The 15,116-nt window shown below is 31.3% G+C and overlaps 1 protein-coding gene across 2 annotated transcripts in view; it reads right to left on the bottom strand.

Moving 5' to 3' along the window:
- Positions 1-6,762: 6,762 nt before the first annotated feature.
- Positions 6,763-15,116, bottom strand: part of LOC108911533 (E3 ubiquitin-protein ligase Ubr3) — a 209,319-nt gene continuing 200,965 nt past the window's right edge. For both annotated transcript variants that reach the window (XM_023455676.1, XM_023455677.1), the window contains 5 exons: positions 14,097-14,312; positions 12,845-13,098; positions 12,426-12,779; positions 10,234-10,505; positions 6,763-6,940 (listed from right to left, as the gene is read on the bottom strand). In XM_023455676.1, coding sequence (XP_023311444.1) covers positions 6,823-6,940; positions 10,234-10,505; positions 12,426-12,779; positions 12,845-13,098; positions 14,097-14,312 — 1,214 coding nt within the window. In that variant the 3' untranslated portion in view covers positions 6,763-6,822. The remainder of the gene's footprint in view (positions 6,941-10,233; positions 10,506-12,425; positions 12,780-12,844; positions 13,099-14,096; positions 14,313-15,116) is intronic.

Here is a 15,116-nt window from a genome sequence, read left to right as displayed (position 1 = left end):
CTTGATCAAAGCTTTCAATGAATTTGTTTCAGGGCACTTGAGCACAAAGAGGTAAATTAAAGCAAGTGACTTGCAGACTTACATTAGAATTAAGTAAGACATATTGTATTTGACTTATACTAATTCACCCCTTTGGACTCGAATACTTTTGGTTAAGTCTGGTGCAAGTATTGTAAAAGTATCTTCCATAAGAAACGATATAAATTTCAGCAATAGAAACAAAACAATCTGACACAATTTGGCTATTTCAAGTAAACTTGAAACAACTTGTTTTGAATTGCACACGATTGTGCTACCAGGGTGTGATCAAATTGTTCGTGTACACTTTTGTTTTCAAGTTATAACAAACAAACTTCAAGTTTTTTAAATGTAAACAATAGTTAGCTATGAGCTAGAAAAAATGTATTTTTTTATGCTTTCCAGCGATATAATATTTGAAAAATAGAAGAACTGCAGCGGTTTGTAACTTTTCCGTTGCTCGTTAATGTAGATGGCTGTGATAACAATCGTCCTAGTTGGCCGTGAATTGCATTAATAAAAACAGCAGTATCACAGTTAGATAGTTTTTTTTTACCCTAGATTCTCAAATAAAAATTTTTGAAATCGGCCAAAAATAAAGAAGTTACAGGCTTGTATCATATTTTACCGCGACACCCTGTATATTTTAAACTGCAACAAAAATATAAATAAATAAATTATAAATAAAAAATATAAGTTACATTTAAGTATTGCTTGAAACCATCCTATGGGAAAAAGTTTGTCGCAGTAGTTTAAATTATTAAATAAAAAAGTTCTATTTCAAAAACATTTATTAAAATGTTTTCGAAATCACGATTTCTCCTCAATAGAGAAAACACACCCGGAGAAATGACATGTTAACCTGGAGCTCGAAAATGTACCATGAATGTTTACATACTTTGTTAAATATGATGCATTGTTTTAATTTTATTTAATTAAAGAATAGAATAGAATTAATTTTCCTAATCAATCACATTTCATAAAGATTAGTAATTGTATTAATTATTAATACTAAATTTCTATTATTACCTAAAATAATAAAAATAAAAGATAAACTGCAAAAATATAATTTTTTTTTATGATATACAAGATAATAATTTAAGAATGCGTTCATAGATTTTGTCATTTGATCTAAAATCAGTTATAGACAAGACATGCACATTTGGTGTCAAATCCAAACCGTTTCAAACTCGTTCTTCAAACAAAGCTATTAAAACCAGTAGAAATGAAAATGAAATGAAATGTAAAAATCAAACTAGTATTAATAAAATATTTAAAACGGAGAAACAAGATTTAAGAAATATTAGAAATAAGACCTTCCCATCTCTAGAAAATATTTAATTATTTCAAGATGAATAATAATTTATGTATTAATACATTTGACCCGATTTATGATGCAGGATAATATACAGAGAAATCCAGAATGATTGAAGTGTTTGGAGATCGCAGCCTGTGGCTGTCTGTCAATGCTAAAGATGGTGTTAGAATCAGGCTACATTCAATAAACGGTTCAATCATTCTGGATCTCACGGTAGAACAAAGAAATGTGATAAAAATTCCATGGAAAAATGTATATGAACCTTATTTTTTGTGATTTCACAAAAATATATTTGCATTCATTGCAATATTACCAAACTTTCATCCTAAAAGTGTTTAATATTTAAAAATATACAGGTCTATCAAAAGTTGGTTCTGCACCTACAATGTTCATATTTTCATTTGTTTCAATAAATTATTTCTTCCTATTATTTATCTTTCTTCTTTTTTTCTTACTATTTATACCTTATTCAGTAATAAGGTCTAAAATATGGTATAGCAAAAGGCTAAAAACTTTTGAATACAACTCTTCTAGATCTTTTAATAAATCCTGACAAGAAAAAAGTAGTTTAAATAGGCTCGTTTAATTAATATAGAATTCCCTGACTTGTTCAGGTTTTCCCCGACATAAACATTTTTACTTACTGTATGCATTAAAATTTTTCTAGACTGGTCTCTGTAATCTTTTTTATACCTAAAGGTTATAAAGTTTTCAAAACCACAAATAGATTTGTTTTTCAGGAACACACGGACAGCTTTCACAAAATTTCCAGTTGCAAACATCAAATTCCCTGACTCATGAATAATTTTAAAATTCCGTTTTTTATGAAGAATGACGAATAACCTGACTTTTCCCGGCCGCTACGAACGCTGGCATGTTTCAAATAAGAAAGGCAGCGAAGTAGTGAAGACCTTGAAACAAACAGTTTGCAAAAAAATAATATATACAGGGTGTTTCAGACCACCCATCCACCCCTTCTGAAATTAAGGGTATCCAATACAATGAAAAATTCAGTACCTCCTAATAGTGAATGGACTATGGCGAATCGATTGGAGATATTTTCAACTTCCGGCTCAAAATTCCAATATAAATTATTCGAAATATTTTACACGTGGATGCTACATTAGGAAAATGTAAGTATTTTTTAAAAATGTAAAATACAGGGTGTCCCGAAATTCATGCAACAAAATTTGGTCACAGATTCTTAGGAAAAATTTAGGGAACCCGTATTTTTTATTTTTGCCAAGTGGCCCCCTCTTTCGGAGTTACAACCCCCTGAAATATGCCCCTAAGAATAATCTTTTTTTATATCTCAGAACCCTGTTGTACGAGAATCACTAAATTTGGTACACAGGGGTTTTATGACATGTGGAATCTGATGGTGCAACGTTTTATGGCGGGAAACCCCCTTAAGACAATTTTTCATGAGCCCCCTTGTCTTTGGAGCCAAAAAAATTCGGTTGCATATTTAAATTTCTTAAAAATTATCTGTCCACTAGAAAGCCATTAAATTTAGAAACTTTTTGTCACTTTATACTTTTTTCTAGTGATGTGAGTGAAAATATATAACAAATTGATATATATCAATTTTTGATATATATCAATTTTTGATATATATCAGCTATTATATATATGTTAATAGCTGATATATATCAATTTTCCCGCCATTTCATCAGTAGAGATGTTTTAAAATCTTATGAGCTTTGACTTTCATATGCGCAGAAACATAATTCCCACCGTCGCCTAAATTATTCTACATCCTAAAAACATTGCACCTAATATTCACAGTCTCTCTCGAGCTCTAGCGTAAATAAGCCTTTGATCCGATTACAAATATCATAATAAAATGCCCTATTCTTTATTAATTTAATTTAAACAATAAAAATATATATAACGAACATTCGCCAGTTGACTTTATTAATGCCCGAGCGCCTTAGCTCATTTCTAGTTGTGATGAGGCACATGGTCTAATTCTGAGTCAATGTTTTCACAACGTGCTTATTAGAAGAATTATGGGGATACGCCACGCCTTTCGCGCATTTCGCGGCTCATGAGATATTAAAAGATCTCTAAAGCCAAATTTCAAACTTAACCTTACATTTTAAAACTAAAAACTTGTGTGGTAGGCTTGGGTTGGACTGTAGTAGCTCTTCGGTACCTGGCATATCTCCGTCAAAAATTAATATAAAAATCTGAAATTTTAGGGGTGTACTATAGATGGGAAGAACTAAGAGCGCATGTAATTTCAAGTCGCCCCTTCCACCCTAGGGGGTGAAGAGGGGGTGAGGGGTGGTTTTTTAGATGTACCCTATTCATTTTGCGAGTTTCGGATTCTACGCGTAAAACTACCCCCGAAAGCGCGTTCTTGCCGTATTCGCACAAAAACCAAACCACCACCCTCGTATGGACTTTGTCATGTTTTCAATGACCATCGTTCTTGGGCACATCTCTGTCAAAAATAAATATAGAAATCTGAAATTTTAGGGGTGTACTATAAGTGGGGAGACCTAAAAGCGAACGTGATTTCAACTCACCCTTTCCACAGAGGGGGTGGTCTTTTAAACGTACCCGCAAGAACGCGTTTCTGGGGGTAGTTTTACGCGTAGAATCCGAAAATCGCAAAAAGAATAGGGTACATCTAAAAAAACCACCCCTCACCCCCTAGGGTGGAAGGGGTGACTTGAAATTACGTACGCTCTTAGGTCTCCCCATCTATAGTACACCCCTAAAATTTCAGATTTTTAAGTACTACTTTAAAGCAGTTTCTTTATTATCATAAGTTTTTGATAATTTTTATTACAATTTTTATCTTTAATTTTTTTTAACTACCTATTGTGATATACAAAGACTAAATTTTCTTGTTCTAGAAATTTCCCTTTATTTATTTGTGGGTTGATAAAACTAAATTGCTAATAAACAGCGTACTTGCTTATAAACAGGCATTGTATCATATTAAGTATGCAACAAAAATTAGAAGTCATTACCATCATAATTATAATGAATTTATTAATTAAAACAACAACCTATTTCAAATAGATTATTACTTTTACTCTAAAGTGTCTTAATGTAAATATGAAAAAAAAAAAATTAAAAATTCCAATCTAAATATGAAAAAAATAAAGATCACTTGATGACTTTTCTAACAGTTCATATATATGACATGTATTTGGTGTCAAATTAATCAGCAAAGCATTATATAGCAATATAAAAAAACTAATTTGAATATAATTTTTTTTTAACAAAATTCATCTGATATATATAATGATATATATTTTGATATATATCACCCAAAACTAAATAGCATGCTATTTTACATCACTACTTTTTTCGTAAAAGGCAATGTTTTCGAGAGAAATGTCAAAATGTGTTCGAATGCATATCATGATTCGCCATTTTCCTCAAAAACATTGCGTTTTACGAAACAAATATCAAGAGAAAAAAGTTTCTAAATTCAATGGCTTTCTAGCCAATAATTTAAAAAAAAATTCAAATTTGTGACCAAATTTTTCTGGTTCCAAAGACAAGGGGGCCCACGAAAAAGTGTCTTAAGGGGGTTTCTCGCCAAAAAGCGTAGCACTGTGAGATTCCACGTCACTGTGTACCCAATTTAGTGATTCTCGTAGATGGTTTTGAGGTATAAAAAACTTCTTAGGGGCAGATTTCAGGGGGCTGTAACTTCGAAAGAGGGGGCCAAATGTCAAAAAGAAAAAATACGGGTTCCCTAAAGTTGTCTTAAGAATCTATGACCAAATTTTGTTGCATGAATTTCGGGACACCCTGTATAAGAACTGTATACTCTCCCACGTTCGTGAGTACTCAACTAATTTATATAGAATTTCTTTAACTTTATAAAACTTTTTATATTTATAATAAAATGAAATCATGAACAGATTTAATTATTGTTTAATTTTTAAAAATGTATATATACATTTAAAATCAACTTATATTCAATAAAAATGTAGTATACTGCTTTTTTTCGAAGATAATTTGATTTTAAAAATTTATTTATATATTGAACAAATTTTTAATGTTTAACCTTTTCACTACTCCAGACGTATATATTCGCTAAAAATTTATAGGGCTCAAACTGGTCCAGACGGATTAATTTGCATGAATAGTTAAATTGGATCAGGCTGCTCAAACCGTATATATTCGCAACCATGCGCATTAGTCTCGGTTATTGCAATTGATAAGGCGAATTTTTGCGGGTGAGCTTATACCGATTGTGACAAATATTTTTATGGAAAGAGGTACTGGTAATAATACCAAGATTGTTCATGTTTCTTTCCGTTTCTATTTAGTACATATACTGCATTTTATTCAAAATAAAATCGTAAAATTTATCGTAAATTGTAATTTAACACAACATAATGTAAAACTATATGTGGTCTAACTGCTCCAGACGTATATATTCGCACGCGATAAACTTTCGTGCACGGCGCGGTAGTTACGTTCAGACATACTGCGCAGCGAAAGGGTTGAACAAATTGAAATTATGTTTTGTTATATCATTTTGGAGCCATTAAAGCAAAAATTTGCAATACTATACAGGGTGTCCCGGAAATGGTGGGCAAATATCCGAGAGTTTGCCCACCATTTCCGGAACACCCTGTATCAACCACCATCTGCACCAAAATAGATCCCGCCTGGTCTATTAATCAAATGAAGAATCAAACGAGGTTGCGACATTATTATTTATTTGTTTACAGTAATATTAACCACATAACTAAACAAGTTCTCAACAATTAATCTGATCATTAACCATGTTTATACAATAAATTAAGGATAATATTTACTATTTATAAACAAATTTGCAGAAATTCTAAACAAAAAAAAAAGTAATTGATTTTCCTTGTATATTCGCTAAGCACTGAATTACGTATCACAAGCTTTATAGTTTCTAATGCACTTGGCAACAAGAGCTTAGAAACTAGTAAAAAGTATATACAACGTAGCTAAATGTTTTAACATGTTTTTTATTCGTATAATAATTTTTTAATTCATTATTACTTTCAGGAAGAAACGAAACAAGCAAAATTAATTGTGACATATTTACAAACTTGATCAAATTCACCAATGAAAGAAAACCTGAACGTCAAAGTACTATGGCAGGAAAAACACTCCTCCATGTTAAAAAGTAATTAAAATTGCCTAATGCACTTAAATATAATATACCCAATTATAAAAACACCCCAGACAAAAAAAAATCGTTATATACTTTTAAATATTATATATACTAGTGACGCATTTCGTATAGAATATAATGTTAGTATAGTCACAAACAAAATAGACTAGAATAGTAAACAATGTTGAAAATATACAGATGACATAAAAGGCTACAAGAATAAAGGAAATAAAATAGTGAACTAATATCATTATGTTATGGATTCTCGACTTATCACAGTTCATAAAATAATAGATGTACATCATTAAAAATATTTATTACAAGTAATAAAAATCTCATTGTAATCCATTGGTGTTACGCTTTAGAGAGCATTTCGATGATGTACCCAAGTTTTCTTCGTATGGTCAAATCTATGCGCCAACCACTGCTGTTCTAGGAGTTGGTATCTGTCTTTGCTGAGGTACAATGGCTTTCCACGTCTGCAAAGGTTAATTTTTAATGGCTTGTGTTTAACTATTTACCAAATTAAAAAATTATGCATACAAAAAAAAATGCTTTTGTTTCCCAGAGTGCTAAGTGGCCATTAAAATATGTTTTCTAAATCTTAGACCACATAATAATCCTAGTGTGATGACCAGATACTGATATCTCATGATTTCCATAAATTATACTAGTAGCAAACGGACTGTGCCATCATATAAAAGACAGTCCGTAGATATATGCTCATATGTTTCCTACTCCAATTTACCATTTATTAATTTTTTATGAACATTTTATGCAAAAAAAAACAAATTTTTTTTTAGTTTTTTGCTTATAAATCCTAAAATTAAGGAAGCAATCTGAATGCTATAAAGAGACAATTTGTAGAGAATCGAAATACGAGTAAAACAAGAAGTGGTCCGATTTTAATTTTTCAGCGGGATTTTAAAAGTAGATACTAAAAAACGTATATTCTAATTTTCTGATAAAATGATGCAAAATAGAGGGAAAATTCCTCCAAACATGCTCAAAAACGGCCGAGCGCGCATACGCGGTCGAGTACTGGAGGAAGATCGGGAGATGAGGGGCAGTGGACATATTGACGCTTTAGTACGAAAACATGCTATATCAGTGTGACTAGAAATTTAAGTAAATAAACTTATATAATATATTTTTCAAAAAGTAAGGAATATTTATGTTCAGGTACACTGTTTATTTTATTTTTTTTATTCAACATTTTTCAATTAATTTTATTAAGTTACTGTTATAAACGACAAAATTGTTCAAAAATCAGATAAGAGTATGCTATTAATTTTGATATCAAAGCAAACTTGTATGAAAAAAATTGAATAATTGTTAGTAATAACAAACATTTTTATATATTAAGGTATACACTATTTTTTTATAATTTGTTATTTCAAAAAACGTCAAGTAATGTACATGTTGCAGCAAACTGTATATTATTCTATTTTTTTAATTAACAATTTTGTCGTTTATAACAGTAACTTAGCAACATTAATTGAAAAATGTTGAATGAAAAAAATAAAATAAACAATGAACCTGAACATAAATATTCCTTACTTTTTGAAAAATATACTATATAAGTTTATTATAAATGCACAGTTCCAATCATTCAATATGCAAACTTAAATTTATAATCACACTGAGATAGCATGTTTTTACTTAAAGATCCGAGCTAGCATGTTTTTCAAGCTTAATTTGAGATAGCATGTTTTCCAACCGAAATCTGAGATAGCATATTTTTGTACTAAAGCGTCAATATAGTATACAATTTTGAATATTGTTATAGTTTATAGTATAGTTCAATACTATTGTAAGTAGTGATAAGTTCATGCCCGTATTAAGAATTGGCACATGGCAACCATACCTAATTTTTTAAATTGAATATTCTGTAAATATTTTTTCAGTTAAGCAATTTTTTATTAAAATAATAATAAGTACTATACTTATTATTGGCAACAAATTGCAACTACGTAAAAAATAATAAAAATTTTGAAGCTCTAGAGAGTTTAAAATTAATATTTTGCGATCACGTTTTCCATTCAAAGCTCGATAAATTGTTACGGTTATTAAATTTCACATATTTTATAAATTAATCAATGGAATTTAAGACGATAACCAGTATAAAATTAAAATTATTTTTGTCAGAAACTATATATTTTAACGATAATTGAGAAATTACGAGAAAAGATATACATTTGAAATCACGGATAATTTTAGACGTCAAGTTTATAAATCATGAATGTTATGCGAATTCCTGTGCAACAATTTAATCACTTTTTGAATAAGATGCAATTATTTAATTGTGGTGATTAAAAAGACACCAGTGCACGGCAGGTCTTATTTAGCTTTTTTTTTTCAGTATATTTATTTAACACATTTTGAAGATGGACGGAATGCATGAATTCAAAATAATTTACTATAATATTTATCTTTTTTGCCAAAACAACTGATTCTTTTTCGTTAAAAAACACAACTTCTCTGTTTTATCATTTGGCAACTAATTTTTGATTTTCTGATAATTAAAAATAAATAATTTTCATATCTTTTAACTATTTAGATGTAACTTAAAGCATGGTCACTTTTGTTTATATGTATTGTTGCAAGTTTTTAAGTTTGGTGATCTACACTAACCAGCAAATAGGATATTAGTATCAAGGAAACTAAATGAGATTGACTAGAAAAAATTAAATATCTAAAAAACGAATTGCGGAATTTGTGTACATATACTTTTTCTTATTTTTGGTGAAAATCACCAACAATTTTGTCAGCGGAATACAGTCAATGAAATACAATATTTAGACCTGCTATCAACAATTTTGTAACTTAAAAATTTTCAATATATTGGCGATAGTTCTATATACTGAAAATGAAGTGATTTGTGATTTTTTTTCGTTAATTTACACAGGGCCTTGATAAATGATTACAAGCCACCTAACCAGTAACTTTGTTTCCTTCATGTTGGCAATTTTTCAGTAAAATTAAAACACTACATTCTGTTTTTCATTTTTCACGAGATTTTATTCAACTAAACAGTGATCGCATTATCTTGAACATAGACATAACGGTTTGTCATTGTTCATTGTAAACAAATAATTAATATACTCTTTTAGTGTGACGTCACATATTTAGGCAACCCGCAACAAAATGTCATTGTTTACTTAGTTTTATAATTTTGTAAATTAATAATTATTATAAACAGTAAGCTGTTTGCTTTATGTAACTAGGAAACATACAAAATAAACAGTCATAGTTGAAATTGTACAGATCGAGCCTAACCCTTGTTTATTATTTACATAGATACTATAGAAATGAACAACTTCAAATTAACTTATTTTTACAAGGATTTAGAAGTTTTAAGAACAACTAACGTGTTTCATAAAATAGATACACTAATGTGCTTAAAACTTACAAAAAACAATACAAAAAAATATTCTTAAATTTAAATAAAGTAAAAATTTAACATTAGACGTGTTATTCCTAATTCGCATGTTCGGGAAGAATATTGAGAAAATTTTCATAACGGTGTGTACTTTGGGGCTGCCTATTATTTGGCGTATGTTACGTCACTACTAAAAAGGTCTATTGGTGACCCAAAGATGTTGGTTCCCTAAGCACGGCAGTCACGTGGCTTCGAATTATTTATGAAAGCTCTGTAGTATAGACACTGGTATTAAAATTTGTATTTATAAAAAAATAAAAGCGATTAAATAACATATTTAAATTAAATATATTTTAGTGAAATCTTATTACTAAATGAAATGTTACTTACTTCAGGTCTCTATCTTCCTCTTCAAAATCATCTAAATATAATGATCCCCAAAGGCAAGCTCTGTGTCCCCTAATAACGATTATATACGTTGAAGTAACTACTAAAAATACTCCGGTTCCAGCTCCGCATTCTGCAGCATGTGCAACGGCTTCGCATACATTTTGTTGCTTGCAACAGTTTTGTTTAAGGCATACTATAGTTCCGCATAGTAAGCATATACTTGTTTCTTGTGCTACAGAGTGGCACTGACTACAAGGTCGTTCATGGTAATACTGAAAAAAATAAAAATAAAATTCACACTTTTGTAATGAATTTTCAAATATAGGGTTCTTCTTAAAAGTGATATTTTGTATAAAATGTTATATAAACATAAAACACTTATAAAATGATATTAAATGGCCTAATTTTGGTTAAATATAATAAATATACTCGTTAATAAGTATATTCGTAATTGTTTATTATATTTCAGGTAATATAAGGTGTAATGGTGATTTTGCGATGAATTTTCGAGGCTGCTTTCTCAATAAAAAATGAAATTTTTTTTATAAATGAATTTCCAAGAGTTCTACGATCCTCCAAAGATTAGAAGTGAAACAGTCTGATCTATTACTCGGGAACTATTTATTATCTTATAAAATTTGGACAAAAACTTGTCATTGGCTCCAGAATTAGGAGGGGGTTTGAGGAGGTTCAACGCTGAAGAAAAACGGTGAACTTCATAATATCACCTTTTTTTCTGATGAAGCCTGGTTTCATTTAAGTGGTTACGTAAACTCACAGAATATGAGAATGTGGTCTTCTGAAAAACCATATAACTTTTTTGTCGAGGGCCCTCTACACGCTCAAAAAATTGGAGTTTGGTGTGCTCTCAATCGAAGGAGGATTTATGGACCTATTTTTTTTAATGGTACTCTTACTGCGCAAAGGTATAGAGAAGAAATTATCGCTCCTTTTGTTAACCAGCTGGAAGAAAACGAAATTACAAACTTTTACTTTCAACAAGATGGCGCAAGGGCACATACGGCAGGCGAGACGATGAATATGTTGAGGGAAGTTTTCCAAAATCGACTAATAAGTCTCAATGCTGAACATGAATTTCCACCGAGGTCATGTGATATTACGCCGTGTGATTTCTTTTTGTGGCCTTACCTTAAAAACACTATTTTTGAACTGCCTATTCCTGATTTAAACCATCTGCAGGCTCGACTTATAGACAAGATTCGTGAAATTAACAATACCCCGAGCATCTTAGAAAATGTCTTTAATTCTTTGAGGAACAGGTGTGAAAAGTGCTTGGAACAAGGAGAGGGACACTTTCAGCAGCTGCTTTAATTTATTGTTATAACAAGGAGGGGGACACTTTCCGCAGCTCCTTTAATTGTTTGTTATTGTTATCACGATTATTCTTTAAAATAAAGTTATATAGTCATTAACGTTATTGAAACTGACAGCTGCTATACAGCTCGTTGAGAAATGAGGTTAAGTTGGTCGCTATAAGCTACTCCCTACGTCCAATGTGTCAGAGTCAACTTCGACCACGTTTTTATTTGAACGCTCGTTACATTTACACCCACTTAAAAAGCATTTCCCTATAAATGCAATAGACAGAGATACAAGATAGATCGACGTTCACTAATTCAGTCTATAGATGATTATAGATCCTATCGATATGCATAGAGAGCGACACAACATTTAATACAAGATGAATAATATTGAACTGTTATAAAAATCATTTTATATATTATACGCTTTATGGTAATAGTGTTTTTATTTTATGTCTGAGTCACTCTACAATTTTGACTGTAAAGTATAGACAGTTTCTGCTTCATTTTAAATATCTAGAAGACGTCTATCTAGAATGGCCGTGGAATGAAAAGTTAGTAAATTTCCACTAATTGATAAATAATAGTCTGCTTACGAGAATAAAATTGAAAACATTTTAGGTACTGCCAAAACTGCAAAAATTTTAGATTTTTACAACTAAATTTGTACTAAATTTCTTACTATTTATAACAAGGGTGTATGTGTGTATTCATTTTAAATATACAAGTTCTTCGGACATCCAATCATCACCTGTACTCCATGCACAATTTAAATTACCTGTAGATTAAATTAAACAGAATGGAATTCTGCAAAAATTATATGAATTCTGCAGTCGGAGTACACATAATTATTTAATAATTCTCGCTTACCGTAAATATTTTCTCGTATTCCCTAGGCAACTGTAATAGCCTGGGCGGATGCCACACTATATGTTGGTCCACCAAAAAACTTCTAGCAGCTATCTGGCTCTTAGAAATAAATGATGCAAACTGACTACACCAAGATCGTGGTGAATCAGTAAACATATTAGTGTTCGAGGGCCAATTTAAAGCAACTGAGGCATTGAAACATCCCCAATCCATCGATTCAGTTACTAATTCGAGGTAATAGACTAGACGGACAAACTCACTCTGGGCCGCACGGATATCCGGAAGCGGTTGCTGGTATAGGTGATATTTAAGTAGAGATGCTATTCGAAGAAATAGTAAGCATAACTTTTGAACCTATTAAACAATTTAATTAATTTTAATAAAAATAATCCACAGCACATGATTCAAGATAAACTAACCTGTTGCTCTAGAGCCAAAATGTTCACTTGTGTTTTTCCACTGCAACTCTCACTATCATCTTCCATATACAAATCGGTTTGACCGAGACACTCATTAATGAGATTCAATGAGTCACAGAGGTTGGTTATTCGACCTTCGGTGGCACCTGAAGCTGCTCTGGCCCGTTCGGCTCCAGTAAGTCCGCAGGAAACTTGGGCAACTACTTGATAATATAGTAGATTATAAACCATCTGAACGGTTGTTGTGAAATATGCTGAAAAAGAAATGATTTTTTCATCAAATTTAATACACGGTGTTGTAATATTCTATCAATGAAATTGTACAGGTGACTATTTAACCAAAAATAAGAACTAACTGTTTCTAAAATACAAAGTAAAAGTTTTATTTTTTTAAACATTCACATTTGTTGTATCACATTACATTCAACCCTCCCAACTTTGTTTGCATTTCTATGTAGCAAAAAATATAAAATTTCCCAGTGCACATTGAAAACAGTCTCACTTTTACAACACTCGCTATGTAATCCATTCTATACAGGGTGTTCCTATATAAGTGTCCCAACGGAAAACTGTAAATTCCTCTTGAAAGAAAAATTTTTTTCCTTTTCCATTTTTCTCTCCGGGCTTCTGTTTTCGAGATACACTGGTCAAAACTTTTGTACACACAATAACACTATTAAAAGCTACTGTTGTTAAATTTCGTTAAAAGTGTTAATTATTACCACCTATTTTTTGAATTGAAGATTCAGTTAGCAACGTTAGCAAAATATTTGTTTTTGTTCATAAAAAGTTATTTTTCTTGAAAACGGTTAACTTTAGAGCAATGAACCAAGGGAATTCTTATTCTGCAAAATTCATTGGCGCTTCAAATGTCAATTTGTCCAATGATGTAAAAGTTAGGGGATAAAAACCCTTACGATACCTTAAAATCTCCACCACTGGCACGTCCAATGGATCCGAGAAGGGTGCAAAAAAAGTAGCTATTAATAGTGGTAATGTGTGTACAAAAGCTGAGTCCCATAGTTCAAACGGTTCATAAGATATTGGCAAAAAACTAAAAAAAAATTAAAGTTTTGACCCGTGTATCTCAAAAACAAAAGCCCCGAGAGAAAAATGGAAGAGGGGAAAAAATGTTTCTTCTTTCAAGAGGAATTTACAGTTTTCCGTTGCGACATTTAGGAACACCCTGTATAATTTGGTTAATTTTTATAAAAAAAATGGTAGTATAATTTCAAATTACATGAATACTTACTTTGATCTAAATGTAATGGTAGCAATAATACGAATTGTAAAAGCAGGGCAATAGGATCCCTTAATAAAAGCGGTACTTCTCTTTCGATAGGTGCTAAGGCTGTAACGGGAACTTTAGCAGGCAGTCCGCAAAGCTGCTGAAACGTCATCCATGCTGGCCACATTGCTAAAACTCTAGCCACTCTGGCATGTACGGCAAGAACATGTAATAAAGGAACTGAAAAAAAAAAAAACATTCCATACTTTGTTTTTGCGCGCACGTCAATCTTGAAATAACTTATTTTTTGCTTGTATTCGTCTTAAAACGACTGACTATACACCAGACTTGACTAAATTGACACAAGTTCACAAGTTCAACATCATAGTCCGGGAGGCAGCGACAGAAATTTTGCACCAATTCCTACAAAGCTGATTTTTTCTCATTTTGTTGTTTTGATATCGTAAGTAAACGGAACGGCAGTCTACCGCGCCAATGTGGGGGCAAACGTTAGTAACAATTTTTTAAACATGTAAATAAATAATACTTAAATGCCTTATACCTACAAGGCTGAAACTTTTTAGAGTGATCAATTATACCTAAAAATACAGTATAGTGATAGTCTACCGCGTCGGAAGGGGGGCCATCAAGGGTCTACCACCCACGCAAGGTGTTGAAAAATTAACTTTTTTGACTTATTTCTACAAGGCTGAATTTTTTTTCTCAAATACTTTAGTTTATAAGAGAACCAAAAAAAACAGTCTACCGATCATCTAAGGGTGCAAAGCTTTGATAGACGCAATGGAATGCACGATCTCCCGAGCGCAGTCGCTGCGCCGATTCACTGTAAGCCGCTCTGAATAATAACTCATACCGGGATTAAATTACAATCTACAAAGCTGCTTTTTTGTCTATAGATATCTTACAATAATTATTGTCAAATAAACGTCTTATACCTTCGATACGAGGTGGCTAAAGCTTCGGTAGACGTGGCGAAAGTTTTTGCGCGGAAGTTGCTTAAAATTCCAAATTTATTATTAATTA

Source organism: Anoplophora glabripennis, unplaced genomic scaffold, assembly GCF_000390285.2.
Source record: "Anoplophora glabripennis isolate ALB-LARVAE unplaced genomic scaffold, Agla_2.0 scaffold606, whole genome shotgun sequence".
NCBI lineage: Eukaryota > Metazoa > Arthropoda > Insecta > Coleoptera > Cerambycidae > Anoplophora > Anoplophora glabripennis.
The sequence above is the reverse complement of the archived record's forward strand: the minus strand, read 5'-3'. Positions and strand labels throughout refer to the sequence as shown.